The following is an 18,313-nucleotide window of genomic DNA, read 5'->3' on the forward strand; positions in this document are numbered from 1 at the left end:
CCCAGAAGTCTTTCCTCTGCAAAGGACAGGCTTGTCCATGCCGAGGGGAGCTGGGACACAGAGGGGAGGGCTCAGAGACAGGGTTTCTCACACCCATCTGGATGACTCTGTACACTCCTTGGCCATGAACTGCTCTGCTGGACTCTGTTTCAGGTTTTCTTGGCCGACAGAGCCCCACAAAGGGTGTCCCCCATCTCTCCTCTCACCCCAGGTGCTCTCTTGAGCACCTGTCCTCCCCTGAGATCATCTCAGGCACGTTCCCACTTGGCGCTCTCTCTGTACTCCTCCCAGCCTCAAGGTCCTGCTATGCATTAACCAGGCCTACTCCCCCCATATGCTTATACTTAACCAATTTTCAAAGGCCAGAGGGGCGCTCAGCACAAGGAGGCAATGATGGCATTTTTTGCAGCCTCGACCTGCCATTTCCATTATTAGGCCAGGCCCCAACCCTCCCACGGGACTTGCTGCTCACAGGCTCTGGGATGTTAGGCTGCCATGGACTCAGCTGCCCAAGCCTGGACGTCTGAGCTTGCCAGCACAGAGAGATCAGTGTTTCCTGGCACCAACTGCACGCCAGGCCACAGCATCTCATTTGTGATGAATAGGCCCACAGTCTAGGGGTCATCTGGTCCACTGGTTCCCAACCTCGGATGAGCATGAGAATCGTCTGCATACCTTGTAAAAAATTCCCAGCCCCCTTCCAACCTGATTCATTAGCATCTCTGGGAGTGGGGCAAGGATCTCTCCCCATCCCTGGGATAGTGGGACAGTGGTTTTTGAAGACTAAGTTTTATGTGTTCACGTGGCCAGGCTATGGCACCTTGTAACTTACTCAAACATGAATGAAGGTGTTGCTGTGAAGGTATTTTGTACATGTGGCTAAAGTCTACAAATCAATTGACTTTAAAGGAGATTACCTTTGGCAATATGGGTGGGCCTCATCCAATCAGTTGAAGGGCTTAAGATTAGCAAAAAAGTTTCCTGGAGAAGAAATTCCATCTCGAGACTAAAGCATCAACTCCTGCCTGACTTTCCAGCCTGCTGGCCTGCCCTACAGATTCTGGATTTGCCAGCTACCTCAATCACACAGACCATTTCCTTAAATTAAATCTCTTTATAAAGAACTAAAATAAAATAATTTCTTTTTTTATTTTTTTAAAAATTTTTTAACGTTTATTTATTCTTGAGACAGAGAGAGACAGAGCATGAACGGGGGAGGGGCAGAGAGAGAGGGAGACACAGAATCCAGAAGCAGGCTCCAGGCTCTGAGCCCTCAGCCCAGAGCCCGACGCGGGGCTCGAACTCACGGACCGAGAGATAGTGACCTGAGCTGAAGTCAGACGCTTAACTGACTGAGCCACCCAGGCGCCTCTAAAATAATTTCTTTATACAGATACACACACACACACACACACACACACACACACACACACACACATCTCCTATTGGTTCTATTTCTCTGGAGAACCTGACTGATGCAGTGATCAGCTGGCCTGGAGATCCTGGGCTCCTCTGGCCCCTGCACTGCCTTCTATCCTTGAGAAGCATGAGCACCTACTGAACACAGCACACCCCTCTGCCCAGAGGCCTCCCCTCTTCTGGAAAGCCTGGCTGCATCATTGGGCGCTTTGATTTTTTTTCTTTCTCAAGCAGCACCTGTGGGTATCACACACACACACACACACACACACACACACACACACACACCCCAAGATCATAGAGTTTAAAATCCATAATGTGCCTTACAAATCACCCTGTTCCCCCTTTTGTTACAGATGAGGAAACTGAGGTCCCAGACCTGGCACCCACGCCTGCATCGCTCTGACTTCATTTCCTACTACCCCCCATTAACATGTCCTTCTTCTTCTTTTTTTTATGTTTATTTTTGAGAGAGAGAGAGAAAAATGATGAGTGGGGGAGGGGCAGAGAGAGAGCGAGACAGAGCGAGACAGAGGGAGACAGAGGATTTGAAGCCAGCTTTGCACTGAGAGCAGAGCCCAATGTGGGGCTCAAACTCACAAACTGAAATCATGACCTGAGCTGAAGTCAGGCGCTCAACTGACTGAGCCACCCAGGAGCCCCAACATGTCCTTCTTCTGCTTCTCAGACCCACTAGGCATACTGTGGATGTAGGGCCTTCCCCTCCAGATTCTTCCCTTCCTTAGGTCTTGGGCTCAGTCATCTTGTCAGCAAGTCCCTCCTTGACCTCGATACATAAAGTAGCAGGCTTCCCCTCTGCCATTGCTTTCTCCCCCCTTCACCCTGCGTTGGGTTTCTTTGTAGTACTTATCATTTCCTGATATCTTTGTACATTTATTTGCTGTTTTCCAGGTCCCATCAGTTGAGGGTAAGTTCCATGAGGGCAGGCACTTGGTTTGCTGTGTTCACTCCCAGTGCCTAGAACAGAGCTCAGCACACAAACAGGGCTCTAGAATGAAGACCTTGGATGATTCCTAACCTCCAAGCAGGGCTCACACTCAGGATTCTGACTTCTCATCTGTCTCCTGCCCTGTGCGCCTGCCACACCACATGATGTGGCAGTCAGTCATTATTCTTTGACTACTCTCATCTTTCTCTGATGGCTTCCCATGCTTTGAAAGCACCTGCTGTGCAGTGACCTGAGTCCGTGGTGCTGGGGGGGGGGGGGGGGCGGGGTTCAGTGTGGTGGCATGGGTGGGAAGGAAAGGACTGTCTTTTTTCTTTATCAGAACATTTACTCTCATGAGACTGAAGGATGAGAAGCAGGGAGACCCCTGTGGGTCTTTGATAAAGTGAGAGGGTAAAGATGGAAGACTTTAGTGGGGCCACGGGAGGCTCAGAGCAGCTCTCGCTGGAGCTAAGAAGGGAGAGCAGCTCTGGGCGGTGGTCAGCTCTGGTGGGGGCAGGGCAAAGGGCTGGAGGCAGCTCTAGTTTGTCATCCTCCAAAAGATCCCTGGAAGGAGCACGAGGTTTCCGGCCCCACAGCCCTCTAAGACCAAGCCTGGGCTGAGTGCAGGAATCCGAGCATCCGCACGCTTAATTGCGTGTGGGAGGTAAAAGTTTTCCCTATTTGTTCGTACCCAAGGAGACTTTTTAATAGCAGCTTGGTGGCAGTCCTTTCTACCTTGTCTGGACCACCCTGCCTGTGAGCTGCAGAGCAGATGGTAGAGGGACCTGGTCACGGAGCTGTGTGCTTGCACAGTCAACATCCTGAGACCCCCTCCCACCCGAGCATGCCTCAGATCGGAGAGAACGTCCTCTGCCTTTCCACCCGGAACGTGGGCTTGCTCCTTCCACCCCTACTAGCCCAGCCAGGCCTCTGAGCTTTCCTTATGGCCCTGGGGACTTTGGAGGAGAGGCTTTCCCTTCCCCTGTGAAGTGGGTGGTAATAGAGATGATCTCATAAGATCATGGTCATGGTTAACGATCTAAACTCCATGTCATGTAGATACTGCATCCCAATTGCCCTTGAATTTTCCAGCCCTCACAGATCAGTGAGGTTCCTCCTTTGGGCACTAGGGAAACCCCAACCTCCTTAATTCTAACACACATGGCATTGTCGTAGTCTCCACTAGACTGTAATCTCTGGCTCTTTGAGAGCAGGCTTCCCCCTGATTCTTCTGTATCCCCCATCACACTGATCCAAGCCTGTCGGGTGAAATGGTACTAGAGGGGCAGGGGCCCTGTTGAAGGATTTAGGAATGCCCAGCAGGGTAGGAGCAGAGGTAGGAGAGAGGGTGCCGAAGGGGCGGAAAGAAGCAAGGATAGGGCTCCAAGAGGGACGGGGGCCCAGATGTCCTGTGGGAGGCAGGACCTAAAGCTGTCGTACAGGTTATGGTTCCTGGAGCTGGTCAGCTGAACAGGGAGTTGACAGAGGGGCTCGTTTGGCAGGTTAAGTGGCTTGCCCTCGACTGAGTCAGGTCCCCAACTCTGTTAAAAAAGTTCTTCCTGGCCAGCGGGGTCCTTGCAGTCCTGAGTCCAAGGCCAGCCTGCCTGGGCCTGTAGGGCAGGACGCAGCTCCAGACCGGGGCAGTGCGGGTGGGGGCCTTCTGGATGTAATCCACTTTCCCACCCTCGGCCCAGGCGCTAGCCCCTTGGGGCTTTGTCTGTTGGTTTGTTTGGCTGGGGGGAGACAAGGAAAGAGGCCCCAGTCACACTAAATCCTCCTCAGCCCTTTATGCTGGGCCCCCAGCTGGATGGGGGAGATGGCATCTGGCCAGCTAAGGGGCTCAGCCCTCACAGCTAATTGCTCATTAAAGAGCGTTAATGAACTTCCCTTAGCCCCATCGTTGCCTAAACCAGCGAGGCTTCCCTACTTCTCGCTGCCGTCACTGGTTGAAGGAGCCGGTCTCTCTCTATACCCTTCACCTGGTGGTCAAGTCTCGCGGGTCTGACTCTGGGCCCTGCTTAGCCAGCAGGTCCTAGGGTTGAGAAGTCCCTCAGCACCCAGTGTTCCCCCTCCTGCCTGGACTGACTTTTTGCCCATGACCGTTATCCCCCACCTCCGCCCCACTTTGCCCCAACACTTACAGCTTCTCCAGCAGGGACAGTCCCAGGAAGGATCCATTCCGCAGCCCAGTAATCTTGTTGTTGCTCAAGAGCCTGAAGGAACAGAGAGAACACAGACAGGAGAACGTGCTGTTACAAGCCAGAAAGTGTGGCTGGAGCGGGGATGCGGTTTCACCACTACAACCATGTTGCTTTCTGTGTAAATGGTGCCCCCTTTCTTGTAAATGGTGCAAGACAGTAGCCCCACCCCCTCTAGGAAAGAGCCAGTGAATGGTTCAAGCAGATTGGTTAGCCCACTGAGCCCCAAATTAGATATTCACCTGCCCTGGGTTCCCTGCCATGGCCCGCATCTGACTCAGGACTCTATGTAAGTGGGCTGAACAGGTGTCGAGTTGCGATGGCCCCTTTACACCTTAGAACCACTGCCCGAGCCGCAGCGCCCTCCTCCTGCCCTCCAGGGCTCTTTCTCAGGTCTTCAGCCCCATACCCCGAGGAGAGTGGTAAGGGGAATGGTCTGAATTGGGTCAGGGCTCTGGCAGGTGGAACAGGAGGTCCAGTAGGTATGGAGGCAGGTGGGAGGAGCTGCCCATCATTGGGCAACACTCTGTGAGCCGAGGACTTCACAGGAGGGGACTGTTCCCAGCCCTCGAAGGCCCCCAGTTCAGAGGGACTGCGTACCCTTGCCTCCCTAAGCCTGGCTTCGGCCTCGACAGAAAACCGATAGAGCCCTGTGCCTGGTGGAAGCCCGGGCCTTGGCCTTTGCCTCTGCCCACTCTGAGTTCTGTTTATTTATTTGTATTTAGAGGGGGAGGAGAGGGGCCCCAAGCTACTGACTAAACCCACTCTGCCCACCCACTTAGCCTTTCTCTGCCAGACTCCCTCCCTGGGAGGAGGAAGTTCCAGACCAGCCAAAGGGCTCATCCTTTGAGTTAATTGCTTATTAAAACGCTTTAATGAGCCTCTCAGCCCAAACTCTTGCCTGCTCTGGGCTGAAACAAAGGGTTTCACTTCTTTGCTCCTATTGGTGGACATGGAAAGGCCAGAGTTGTAGGTCTGGAATCTTCTCTCGAGTGGGCAGCCTCTGGGATGGACAGTAAAAGAGATCTTGGGGGACGGGGGTGGGGACAAGGCATGCTAGCAGCTGTCAAGAGTTCTGCCCACAAGCTTACTGGAAGTGGGTAGGTGAATATATCAAGACAGGTGTGAGATGGCCCCAGACAGCTGACATTCCAATACTCCACCTTCAAGAGGCTCATGGAGGACAGACAACGGCCAGGATGGAGGCTACAGTGGAAGGGGGCTCCCTCCCTTCCCTGCTCTCCAGATAGACCCCTCCCACCCTTCTGGTCCCCAACTAAGGGTCCTTTCAACAGTGACACTTCCTAGCAGGGCCTGAATAGTGACTGTGTGAAAGCGTTGCGGGGGAGGGGATGCTGGGTTTCCAAAGGGCTCACACACACACACACACACACACCCTTGACATTTCAAAAAGTACATCACAGTTGTCATTATATGAATAATTAGAACTCACATTGACCCCTTTATTCTCATTTTATGGATTAGGATGATTTTAAAACTTTAAAAAGTTTACTTATTTATTTTGAGAGAGAGAGAGAGTGAGCAGGGGAGGGGCAGAGAGAGAGGGAGAGAGAGAATCCCAAGCAGGCTCCGCACTGTCAGCATAGAACCTGATGTGGGGCTTGAACGCAGAAACCAAGAGATCATGACCAGAGCTGAAACCAAGAGTCAGACACTTAACCAACTGAGCCACCCAGGTGCCCCTGATTGATTAGGATGATTTTAAATCGCATTACACATGGTGGTTATAAATCATAAATAATCTTGTCAGTTCTTAGGGTCTCTAATGGTCTCATTTAGGCCCTGGTGGGGCTGCAGGGGCTCCCTCCATGGTGACGGGCTCTTGACGGTGTGACTTTTAAATCAAAGCCCATCTCGCCTCATCTCTTGTTCGTTCCCTTCGTATGCTCAGAGTTTGAGGTTTAGAGGTTGCATTAAATGTCAGAGAAGGTGAGAGAGGACCCCTCGGTGTTTTTAGAAGTGTCAGGAAGAATAGTGGAGAAAGGGCATAGGTTTCAACCTCCCCCCCCAACCCCAAGGGTGTCCCCCAGGGACTGCCCCCTCCTTGGGTTTGTGGGGAATGGGATGCTGATAAGGCTGAGGGTACAGGGGAGGGGGAGGAGGAGGGAGAGGGTATGGTAGGAGAGAGAAACAGGGCTCCTGAATTATCACAAGCCTGTTCATGAAGGGGGAAGCCCGAGAACATTATTTCTCAAACTTGAGCAGAGACCTGGTAAAGGGAGGAAAAAATATCTTCTTTCCTGAGAATATGTCTGAGGATTCTAGTTTGAGAAATATTGACTTTGGAAATGAAAATCTTACACTATGAAAATACCTTCTAATAATTATCTCAAAATTATCTGCAAAAGAATTTTGTTTAAATATCATTGAACAGAAAATTAAAAAAAAAAAAAAGTCTTCCAACTCCCAATCCCCTGAGATTAAGACCTGGGATCCTAATTTGAGAATCCTGTCTAGACAGGTCTAAAGGTGGCGTTGGGGTGCACCCCACATTCTTCAGACTCTTCAGCCTTTAACCTTTGAACACCTTTTGCATACCCCAAATTCTTTAACCCAGAGCTGGTCAATAGAAGTATAGTGTGAGCTGCATACGTAATTTCAAATGTTCTAGTAGCCACATTTTTTTTAAGTTTAAAAATTAATTCTAATAATATATTTTATTTAACTCAAAGTATTAAAATGTTAGCATTTCAACATGCGATCGATATACAAAATTAGTAATGAGACGTTTTCCTTTTTTCTGTTTTTGGTACTCAGACTTTGGAATCTGCGAGTATTCTACTGTTCCAGCATATCTCAATTCAGACCAGCCACCTTACAGGTGCTCAGGAACCACATGTGGCTAGTGGCTTAACCCTTATCCAGTTTCCTTGTGGCCAGCACCTCCCCAGGAGGAAGTCTGGGTTGCTTGAGAGATACTGAGGAAATTGTGTGGGGGGTGGGGGGGGCGTGTGGGGGCAGAGCAAAGGATTGGGGACCAGCCCAGAGTCAGGTGAGGATGAGCCTATGGCCCAGAAAAGGACCAACTCATCTCTTGGTGTCCTATCCCTCTCTGGCAGGGCCCCCTCTCTCTGAGACAGCCCCTGTTGTGCTGGGGAGGTGCGGGGGCGGGGGGTCAGCTGCAGCCCACACTTCCGGTTTGACTAGCCCGGTGCAAACGCTGTCTTGAAATGAGATACTTTTCTTGTAGCAGAGAACATGTCCCTGATCTCCCCCATACCCACTCTCTATAAGCCATTCATGAAAGCAGGGACACCAGGCAAACAGTGGTTCACCCTTCTCCTCGCATGGGTCTCCTTCTTGCCATATTTCTAGTTCTTGGACAAACTTCAGGCAGATATCTGTATGATCCAAGTCCCCAAATACCCAGAATTGGATCTTTTGGTCTTTACAACCTAGATGGGGCTGAGGAAATTTTGCTTTGGATCCAGATTATCCAGAAAATGGCTTCGGCTGTGCTTGTTGGTTCAGTTCTCAGGAGGTGCCCTTTGTGAGTCTGGTGGGGTGGAGAGGGCAGTGATTTGGGACAGAAAGTGCTTGGGTCTAGTGTTGTCTTGGGCAAGTAGGAAGCTGGCAGTTAGTAGGGGTTGAAGAAGACATGCACAGCCTCTTCCAACGGGAAGAAGAATGTTCCCACCACGCTAGGCTGTCTCAAGGGGACAAAAACAGGCCAGGCGGCCCCGGCAATCAGGCAGGGAAGGATCGGGAGCCTTGGTCCATGGTTCCATCCAGCCTCACAGACACAGTGCCAGCTTGGGCCCATCTTAACCACCCTGCCACCCCTACCGGACAGATACTTTCTCAGCCTGCCCCAACCCCTCACCCTGCAACAGCACAGGGAGCCTGCCAGGTGGATCTCCTTCCCAACCACGCTTGCCCCGCTGCATGGACCTCTGGCTCACCCAACCCGGCCTCTCCAGCTTTTCTTCCCTCCCTCCCCGTCTACCACTCCGACATCGTCACATAGTCCCAGGAAGGGGGGCCGGTCCCTGGAGTCCCCTGTTCTCTTACCCTAGGGTCTGAAATCTGGCCAAGGAGAGGGGGCATACTGAGTCTATTCCAGAACTCTCTCCCAGCCAGGGTCCTATTTTAGGGAAGAGGAGCAAGCAGAGTTACCGCTAACGAGGCTGGAGGCCAAGGGAGCGAGTGGCTGGCGTCTACAGAGAGGCCCTGTGGCCTTTGGGCAGCCACAGGAACTCACCAGATCCCAGCCCAACATCAGAGATGACCCCGTAGGGGTCATGTGGGCACCACTCCGTGGGACATGGGGCCAACACATGCCTGAACCAAATTGTTCTCTCAGATGCAGGAAGAGTCATACATGTCATACCCCCCTCCTCCACCGTGTGAGGACCACACGTCTGGACACTTGGGGAATCTGTGCCCTCCAGGGAGTCTGAGCCTGGAATTCAGACCATCCTCAAGGCCCTCAGGGCTCAGGAGGACCTGTCTCCAACATCTGTTGCTGGCACCTTGGCAGTGTCTTAGGGACGCTGTCAGTGAGGGATCTCAGGCCCACAGCCACTCTGAACGGTCAAGTGGAACCAGACTCCCAGCTCCTTCTGCGGGCACAGTGCCCAAGGCCTCTGAGCACTTCCAGGGCCCACAAAGATGTCTGAAAACGAAAAAATAATCACTGCCTCTGAAATATAAATGCTATAAAAAGCAAAATTGACATTAACAAACCCTTAACTAAATAACAACCAAATGTCCTACTATGTCGATTAGCAGTGATTGTTATGTTCCTCGCAGGCCGTGGGTGCATTTCAGTATGCCTGATATGACAATAGGGTCTCTAAAAGTGACACTGCCTCTGGTCCACAGGCCCTGCCTTGACACATACCCTCAGACGAAAGGCTGCCCTCCTGTGGCTTCCCCTCCTTAACCTTCTCTTCAGGGCTGCCCTTCATGTCCATGCAGCCTGATTGCAGGGGACTTACATGTTGGAGGAGACATACAGTGTTCCTGAAATTCCCTGCCATCCCCTCCCTTGGCTGGAGGCCTGACTGGAAGGAGACCTAGGTAGGAACTTGCTTCCTCGGGCTGTAGGGGGTTGTGTCTGGATATGGTCTCTGATCTCAGCCTTGAAGCTGAACTGTCCAGGCAAGGGCCTGAGGTCAAGGCTGGGAAAGAAGATAGTCTTGGAATGGCTCCTATGTGTGGGGCCTTCTAGTCTCCTTTTCTCTAACCTACCCTCTGTACAAGGGCACCCTATCCTGGTGGGGAGCAGGCACGACCAAGAAATTGGGGCTGAGATGGGGAGGACTGACTGGAGAAGAAGTGCTACAGGTCTTTGTGGTTGGGTGGTCCGTGTGCCTTGATGGGGGTCTGGGGGCCCCAAAACCCTAGCTTGAGCCCATGGAATCGAGTCTGCTATAATCATTCACACCTAGGCATTCATTCATTTATTCTTCAAATCTACACTAACGCCCATTGTGGGCTCAGCCCCGTGTAACACAATAGCACTACAAACATCAATGAGACACTGCGTCTACAATCCTCCATTCACGAAAGGTGGAGGGCCATGTGTCAGACAGGATGCAATGTTTGTGTGTGTGTGTCCCTGGATTTGAAGAAACTGGGAAGTTACTCCCAGTCCACCTTAAGTGCTTCTTCAAACGGCCTAAAATCTCAGCCTGGGGTAGGGGTGGGAGGGGGCATGGTTTTGGGTGAAGAAAATGGATTTCTTTTCAAATGCTTTTCAAAGACAAATAAACCTGAAAGGATCAATCTGAAATCAGTCATTTTTACCCAAGTACAAATTTGTCCTTTAATCTTTCTACCCCTGAAGTTTTCCTTGGGAGCCCTGAGGCCCCAATCCTGTCCTGCTTTTGTGAGCCGGTATCCAGTCTCCATGATGAGACTGTAAGGCCCCTGAGGTCAGAGACCGGGTCTCTCGCCTCCTGGCACTGGCGCCGGGCTGGTCAACAGCAGGCGGTGGCTGAATGAATGGATGGGTATCCGGAGAGGCAGAGCTCCAGGGAATGTGGGGGTGGTGGATGGACAGAGTTCACACTGAACCCCGGTTTCCTCCTTCCTCCACTCCCCTCCCCCACCCCCGCCCCGCCCCGCCCCGCCCCCTACCGCTCCGTCTGGGCAGAGCTCACTCCTGACAGCTTGGAGACAGCTCCCATCCCTCTCCAAGCTAAGCTGGCTCCACAGTATAGCCCTCCTGAGACATCACCCACCCCCACAGGGGTGGCATCGTCCTGAAGCTGTGCGTGGTGCAAGCGAGGGAGAGAAACACCAGGAAGCATGCTTTAGACACCACTTTCCCTGGGTCCATCTGATTTCAAATACTCTGCAGTGATTCTGTACAGAGGTCCCCTAAGCACACAGGTATTTGCTAGGCTATTATCTACCCCTTAACCCTGGCTCATGTGTCCGTTTGGAGGAAGTGGATTAGTATTATCTCCTCTGCCCTGTCCCCGGGGGGTATGCGGTCTCTGATTTGTCACTATGGGAAGAGGCTGAGAGCAGGAACCCTGGGTCTGGCTCCGAGCTGTGTCATCTTGGGCAGGTCAGCCCCTCTCTGGGGGTTTCTTCTCAGTAAAAGAAGGGTTTGGACAGAAGACTCCCACTCATTATATTTGATGGTTTTTCCCATCCTGAATACTGTGTCTCCTAGAGCCTGAAGTCTGAAGTTTCTGCCTCACCACACGGTTCCCAGCAGGCAAAGAGCCCTGGGTGGGTGGGTGGGGGTGCAGCTCTCGGACCTTCCTTCTCTTTCCAGCTGGGAGATGTCTGGCCCCTCATGGTCAGGCTGTAACTCCCTCCTCAGGCTTCTCTCCACCCCGTTCCCTGCTCCTCTGTGACAGATTGGTTCCCCTGCCCCTCACCTGGCCCCATCCATCTTGCACACCCCTTTGCTCCTCCATCCCGCCTCTCCCCACTCAAAGGGCTGGAGAAGCTGGGTCCTGGGAGGTTGCCTGACTTTGCTACACTCCACAGTTTCTCTGCTCCCCCCACCCCCATCACCAGTCCTAAAAGCAAAGGAATGTTCTGGAGTTTGGGAAGGATGGGGGCCCGCCAGAGGAGGGAGGAAGGGGAGGAGGCAGCTTTGTCCTGTCAGTGTCTGAGCTCTAAATAGAACAGAGCGGCTGGGCTGGGGGAATGAAAATAAACAGCCCCTCCAAGCAGCCCCTTCCTAGCAGTTACCGGACTTGCCTTCTAGTTCCTCAGCCCAGGGCCATTTCCCTCCCCTCTTCTCCCCTGCTCTCTGTCTGATCCCAGGGAGTAGTGGGGGGGGGGGGGGGTCTATACCTTAGAGGGAGTGAGGCGTACTGGTTCAGGCTGTGTGGCTTTGGGGAACTCACCTCCCCTCTCTGGGCTTCGGTGAGGAGAGCCCACTAAATGGAAGGATCAGCTCAGAGGTGGCTGGAACTTTTTCTCCCTCAAGAAAGGGTTCTTATCCCAGTGATTCTCATGTGGCATAAACTTGGAAACTCTCTCCCTTTAAAAACATGACCCCCAATTTCAGGGTCAATTTATGGTCAGGTTCAAATTACACTGGTTTGCCTGTGCCCTTGGGGGAAATTCTCAGACTCACCCCCAGGACTGGGGATTGCCCACCACCCCATCCCCCAGCACAGAAGGATGATCCATGGTAGTCAGCAGGAAGGGACCTCCTTGGGGATCAGGAGTAGCTGGGTTCATGCACATGTTCTGAGTAGTTCAGGCCAAATTACCCGTTCTGGGTCCTGGAACCACTGGGATGCTGAATTATAGGGGTTGTCTTTGGAGCTCAGTGCGGTGGCCTCTCCAGTCTCATTGGCGCAATGAGGACTCAACCAGTAAACCCCAGAGGGCTCTGGTCTCCGCCCAGTGCTTGCCCTGAGATGTGAGCAGGGACCCTAAGAGCAAGAGCCCTAAGAGCCCTAAGAGCAAGAGTCCCCAAGATCCCCAGGGAGGGGCTGGCTGCCTCCAGCTTCTCCGGGCAGGTAGTTGGAAAGTCAGGGGGCAACTTGGATTTCTTCTGGGCCCCTGATTTCACACAGGCGGGGTCAGAAGCCCACACGGGCTTGGTGCAGCTGAGACCCTGCATCAGGAGGGGAAGGTAGTGTGTTGGGAGTCTTGTAGCCTCCTCCCACCTTCGGCCCCCAGCCTCTTCCCTCTTTTCTTTCCTTCTTTCTCTCTGCTCTCTCCCCCTCCCCCTCCTCTCCCTCACAAAAGCTCTCTGTACACAGCCACTTCCTCTGGCTGCTGTCTCTGAGCCCAGACCTTATGAGAACCATATGGGGGAAAGAGGGTGGAAGAGAAGGGGGTGGGGAAGCTGGCGAGGGCCCGCCCCTCCAGCCAACATCTTTCCACTCCCTTCAGGCTCTGCGCACTGGCCGTTGGCACACTTTGCCCCAAACTCCCCCAACTGGATCTTGGTGGCTGGGGTGAGGGGCACTGGGGGGAGGGCCCCGTCCAGAGCTGGGGCTTCAGAGGGAGATCTGTGTTCGAGAACCACTTTCCTGAGACTGGAGCAAGCGCAAGGGCTGTGAAGGGGCCTCCCCTTCCCCCATGCTGCTCCTAAAGACCACCAAACCCACAGCAAAAGGACCCAGCCACCATTAGGTGCGTCTGAATGGCAAATGCCCCTTCTCTTCCATGCGGGTTTTTGACGTGGTGGGCCGCCCCCTGCCCCAGAAACGGGAGGCGAGGCTCGGGTGGCGGTGCGGAGGGGGTGTGTGGGTTCTGGGAGAGTCCGGAGTGACCAGTACCGCGCCTGCCCCCTCCGCACCCAGCCTTGGAATGTTCCCAGGTCAAAAGGGCCAAGGTTCTGCTGGGAAGGAACTGGGTTTTTGAAAGCAGCTTTTGTGTCCGCTGGGTCCCAAATCCAGCCAGGTGAGCACTGAGTCCCTCACCTGAGAGGAATGGAAAGCAGCCCAACCAGCTAATCCTGGCCTCAGTTTGCTCAGCCTGTAAGATGGGAGATGCAGGGCTGGATTTGCTGATCTGCAAGGGCCTTTTCAGTGCAGACGGTCTAGGAATTTATGTGGTGGCTGGAATCCTCTGAGGGGCTGCTCAGATGTCCTGCAAGGTCCTCGCAGGAGATTTCCTTCTGGAGTTATCTGTTATCAGTCCTTTCCTAGAATTCCTTATTACCCCTTCCCCCTCCCTCTCACTCCCAGAGCTGCCAAGCAGAGGGCAGGCCCATCAGCTGCTGCCCAGGAATGGGTGGGGGGTTCACAGGGCTCCTCATCTCTCTCCCAGGCTCTCCCCAAAACAAGTCACCCACCACACCCCCCATGAGACCTTCCCCCTTGGGGGAGAGCCATAAAGGCTCCTGCTCCGGACAGGAGCCTCGGTGCCCATGGCTGTCCTGTGGACTGAGCTGAGGGGTGGGACCGATGGATCAGGAAGGGAGCCAAGAGTTCTGCTTTCCTGGAAAACTGTGCATGAAAATCCATTAGAAGGGAAAAGAGCAAAGGGTGGGGAGAGGGGGCACACGGTCTAGAAAAACAGAAGGCAGAAGTTAAGATAATAGGGGTGGAGGTGGAAGGGTTTTCAGTGAGGTAAATAGGGCTGTTCATGGAATTGCCTCAGAACTGCCTGCAAGCTCTCTCTGAGCAGAGACGGGAGGCTCCTTGCACACAGGCACCTGATCTAGCGCTTTCTTTGCCTGAGTAATCCCAGCACTGGTGTCTACCAGGTTTCCCAAGGGGGAGTCCCGGGTCCCCTTGAGCAGGGTGGGGTGTGAGGGGGACTGGAACCTGGTGGCCCATTCTGGAGGGAAACAGGGGAGGAGGGAGGTAAAGCCATGATGCATTAAAAAAAAAAAACAAAACCAAAACCAAAAAACAACAAACATCAGCCTAAGTCCTATTGTTTGTACCAGGTGACAGGCAAAAAGGTGAAAGGAAACAAAAAAAGTAAGGAGGAGGAGTTCGGGAGGGTGTGGAGAAGTTTTCCAAGCTCTTAGCATCATGCTTTGCTGCCAGGCTGAAGCCCCTTCCCAGCCCTGTCTCTCTTCTTCCCTCAAGAGGCATGCTGGGAAGGGATGGGTATGGCTGAACCCTGAGAAGAGAATCCCTGCCCAGCAACCAGGATCAGGATTATGTGGGGCCTGGAGGGAGAGCCTAAGAAATATGTCCATGGCTGGGATTCAGTCGCACTCTAGGCTGATGGGCCAGTGGGCTCTCAGGGGCTTCTAGGGCCTGCCCTGCCATCACTGTGGGGATGTCCAGCCAGGCTCAGGGGCTGTTCCTATGGAAGGTATCTTAAGCCAGCCAGGTCAGTGGCCTGGGACAAAGAAGAGGCCCTTCCTCTGGGAATGGTTTGCGATGGGAAGGTGAGCTAGCAGTCACGTTTGCTGCTGCCCTGTCACAATATATTCTCACCAAGAGTTGGCTGTGCCCACTCACTCACTCCTTGCAGTGGCGTCGGTGGGAATTAGCTATGGCTGGAAAGCATTAGTTACCAAATCATTCTAAGATGTACTGCAAAACCACCTTTTAATGTTTCCCCCCCTTTTTTCTGCCTTCAGTATGTTAGGATTCCCTAATCCCAACAAGCAGACATACAGAGCGACGGTGTCCCCCATATGTGTGTGAGCACAGCCACAAGAGCCAGTGCACAGACGCACAGACACACAGAGTCCTCTCTTGAACTGAGTTATCATTGCTCAGCGGGGACTCACACAGACTCCCGCCCAACCATTCCACACAGCAAGCATTTTTCTCCTCCAGAACTGAGTGGGCCGGGGAATGCCCAGGCCTGTCTGGACCCTTCAACACCACTGGACAATCAAAGAGACCAGGAAAGAGCAGCCACAGCTGCCTTCCCAGGCCACGGCCACATCCCAGGGCTGCTGCTGAGACGTGGGAGCCGGCGGACACATTGCCTCCACTCCCCCCAATGCACACACATACACGCCCGCGCACGCGCGCGCGCACACACACACACACACCCCAGCTGGGGAAAATGCAGGCCAGGCGGCCAACGTCAGAGGCTGACCAGTCGTGTCCTGTCAGGAAGCCGGCAGCCTCTGAACTCACCCAACCAGAGGCATTACTGTATTGTTCTGGACACAATCAGGATAGACTGTGAGCCAGCCCCAACTCTGGGCAAGGGGCGGCGGGGGACGGTTGCCACTGGGGTCAGGAAGCCAGGAAAGGGGAAGCGCATGCAGGTTAGGTCCGGGACAGGAAAGGCATGGGCCGCGGCTAGGGCCGGACCCTCCACTCCACGGCGTGCGTGGAGCTGGGAGCACGTGGTCAGGGCAGGAAATCGCTGCCGCGGGTCGGGGTCGCTAATTCTCCTGCGGTTGTGGGGGCTTCAGGCCCCCATCAAGGAGGCTTGGGGGCGGGTGGTGGTTCGAGCCGCGCTCGTAGCCAGCAAAGTGAGAGCTCGGGAGGGCCCCGGCTGAGAAAGGAAACAGGATGACGGAAGGAGGCTGGGAGGCAGCCGCCTCCCCCTCAGCCAGGTTTCTTTCTTCGCAGTCTTGGAGCGAAGAAGTCAATCGATTAACAGCCAAAGGTCGTGTTGTACCCAGGGGAGGTAAAGGAGAGGGCGGGATGCAGGACCCGGCGCACAGCTCACTTCACCGACGCGCGCGGAGGGAGAGGGGCCAGAGGGCGACCGGGACGCCGGGGTCTCATCCAGGCCAGAAGCGCCGCAATCCCAAGGACAGATTTGCCGAGCCCTCCCTCCCGCCTGTCCCGCGGAGACAGTCTGGAAGCGGGGCTGGCAGGCTCGTGGGGCGGGTGCGGCGCCCCCCACTGGAGGAGCCAGGCCCGCGGGGTGAACCCGGGAGATTCCTCCAGCCCGGCCGAGGACGCGTCCTCCGAGGTGACGACCACAGCCACCTTTTGGGCCGCGGGTCGATCTTTCCTGAGCCTTCTTCCCCCAGCCCACCCACCTCAGGTCCCCGAAGTCTGCAACACCAGCCCAGACTGGAAAGTCGAGGGGCGTGGGCATCCCGCCAGGGCGCATTCCCCTCACCTGTGCAGGTGAGTGGGCGCCCGCTGTCCCTCTCTCTGGGGCGCAGCCGCCCCCGAAGTCCCCTCCTCCTTCCACACCCCGGAGCCCTAATCCTTCCCGTACTTCTCCAAGCCTCCCTTCACGGAGCCTGGACGCAGGCCTGTCCTAAAGTCTCTGAAGCGGCGGCAACGTCCCGTCCCCCTCTTCCCGCCCCTCCCGTCCTGTCTTCCTTCTCGCCCTCGTCGGCGCTCGGGCCGGCCGAGTAGGGTACTCACAGGGTAACGGTGCCGTTAGGCAGAAGGCCGGGCTCCGGAGGCTCCGGGAGGTCCCCGCCGCCGCACACCACCCTCCTGCGCGCCGGGTTGGGGGCGCCGCCGCTTAGCCCCTTGGGCCGCTCCCCCGAGCATTTGCAGCTGCGGATGGGCACGGGGCAGCCGGGCGCGCCCCGGGTCTCGGGAGCCAGGAGCAGTAGCCACGGCAGCAGTGGCAGCAGCAGGCGCGCTGGCGCCCCCCGCATCCTGCGTCCCGCGGCGCCCATCAGCCCATCGCCCCGCGGGGACCCACAGCGCTGGGGCCCGTCTGCGCGCCGGCCACAGGGACCCGGGCTTGCGGGAGGCGTGCTCAGCGGGGGCCCGGGGCGTCCGAGGGCGGGGCGGGGGGCCCTGGGCGGAGGCAAGCCCCGGGGTCCCCGCCGCCGCGCCCCGGGGGCATGTCCGGCGAGCGCCCCGGCGGGGAGGACGCGGGCGCGGCTGTCAGCGCGGCGCAGGCGGCCCCCGGCGGCGCGGCCCGAGGCTCTGCGCCGTGCTCCCGGGCCGGCTGAGGCCGGACCGCTCCGCGACGCCTGCTCCCTTCTTGCCGGGCCGGGACCTAGCGGATCGCGCCGGGCTCCTGCTGCCGCCGCCGCCGCTGCCTCTCCGTGCCATGGATGGAGGCAGCTCCTGCGCGGCGCCGCTCCCGCCGCCGCCGGCCCCCGCCCGCCCTCCGTGGAGGGCGCCCTCCCCTCGCCGGCTCTCCCGTCCGCGAGGCCCTAGCGCCTCCCGACACGCAGCCAGGCCGCTGCCCTCCTGGGAGCGAGAGCGGGCCGGGCGGCCTGAGGCCCCGTTTGTCCCGCGAGCCCGCCCTGAACCTAGACTTTCTCCGTCCCGCCCCTCTTCTCCGGGCCGGGACTCTTCCTCTCCACACCCCATCTCGGACCTCAGAGTCAACCACCATCACTTTCCACAAAACCCTCCCTGGCTCAAGCTCATCCAGCCCGCGCCCCCGTGTTCTGGGTCTTTCATTGCCCTGCGGGTTTGGCCGGAGATACCTGGTGCTGCCTGTTTGGGATTGTGATTGAACTTCGTTCACCGTCCTGGGGTCGCTGAGACTCAGCTTCGCTTGGCTCCTGACCTGATGGGCTAGTCTGGAAGCCGGCTCTCCCTCCCACAGACCTAGGAGTCTCAGACCCTCCTCTGACGCCGGTGACCTCACGCAGCGGGGGGTGCTTGTCACTCAGCCAAGGAGGGGTCAAAGGCCAAGGCAACAGGCTAGATCTGGCCTCTTATGTGTGTGTGCGTGTGCGTGTGGGGTGGGGGCACGCGTGTGTGTTTGGGAGGCAGTGGGAATGAGGGAAATGGGAAGAGAAACAGCAGGGAACCTACCAGGGTGTGGAAAGAGCACTGCACTGTGAGTCAGGAGAGCCTCATTCTAGACAGCTCTATTTGACTTTGAACACAGCCTCTAATATCCTGGAGTATCTCTAGTCTCTGGGGTCAAAATGGGGCTCTGCCTGCCCCCTAGTTTATGAATGTCAGCTGTGGCATTTGAATGAGTGAGT

At 55.6% G+C, this 18,313-nt stretch overlaps 1 protein-coding gene across 1 annotated transcript in view; it reads right to left on the reverse strand.

The window, feature by feature from the left end:
* The window catches only part of ADGRA2 (adhesion G protein-coupled receptor A2), a 35,247-nt gene extending 18,114 nt beyond the window's left edge, over positions 1-17,133 (reverse strand). Inside the window, exons 1-2 of the mRNA XM_042934894.1 lie at positions 16,773-17,133; positions 4,510-4,581 (exon numbers count right to left, since the gene is read on the reverse strand). Coding sequence (XP_042790828.1) covers positions 4,510-4,581; positions 16,773-17,035 — 335 coding nt within the window. The 5' untranslated portion in view covers positions 17,036-17,133. The remainder of the gene's footprint in view (positions 1-4,509; positions 4,582-16,772) is intronic.
* Positions 17,134-18,313: the final 1,180 nt, after the last annotated feature.

This window comes from Panthera leo, chromosome B1 (assembly GCF_018350215.1).
Source record: "Panthera leo isolate Ple1 chromosome B1, P.leo_Ple1_pat1.1, whole genome shotgun sequence".
Lineage (NCBI taxonomy): Eukaryota > Metazoa > Chordata > Mammalia > Carnivora > Felidae > Panthera > Panthera leo.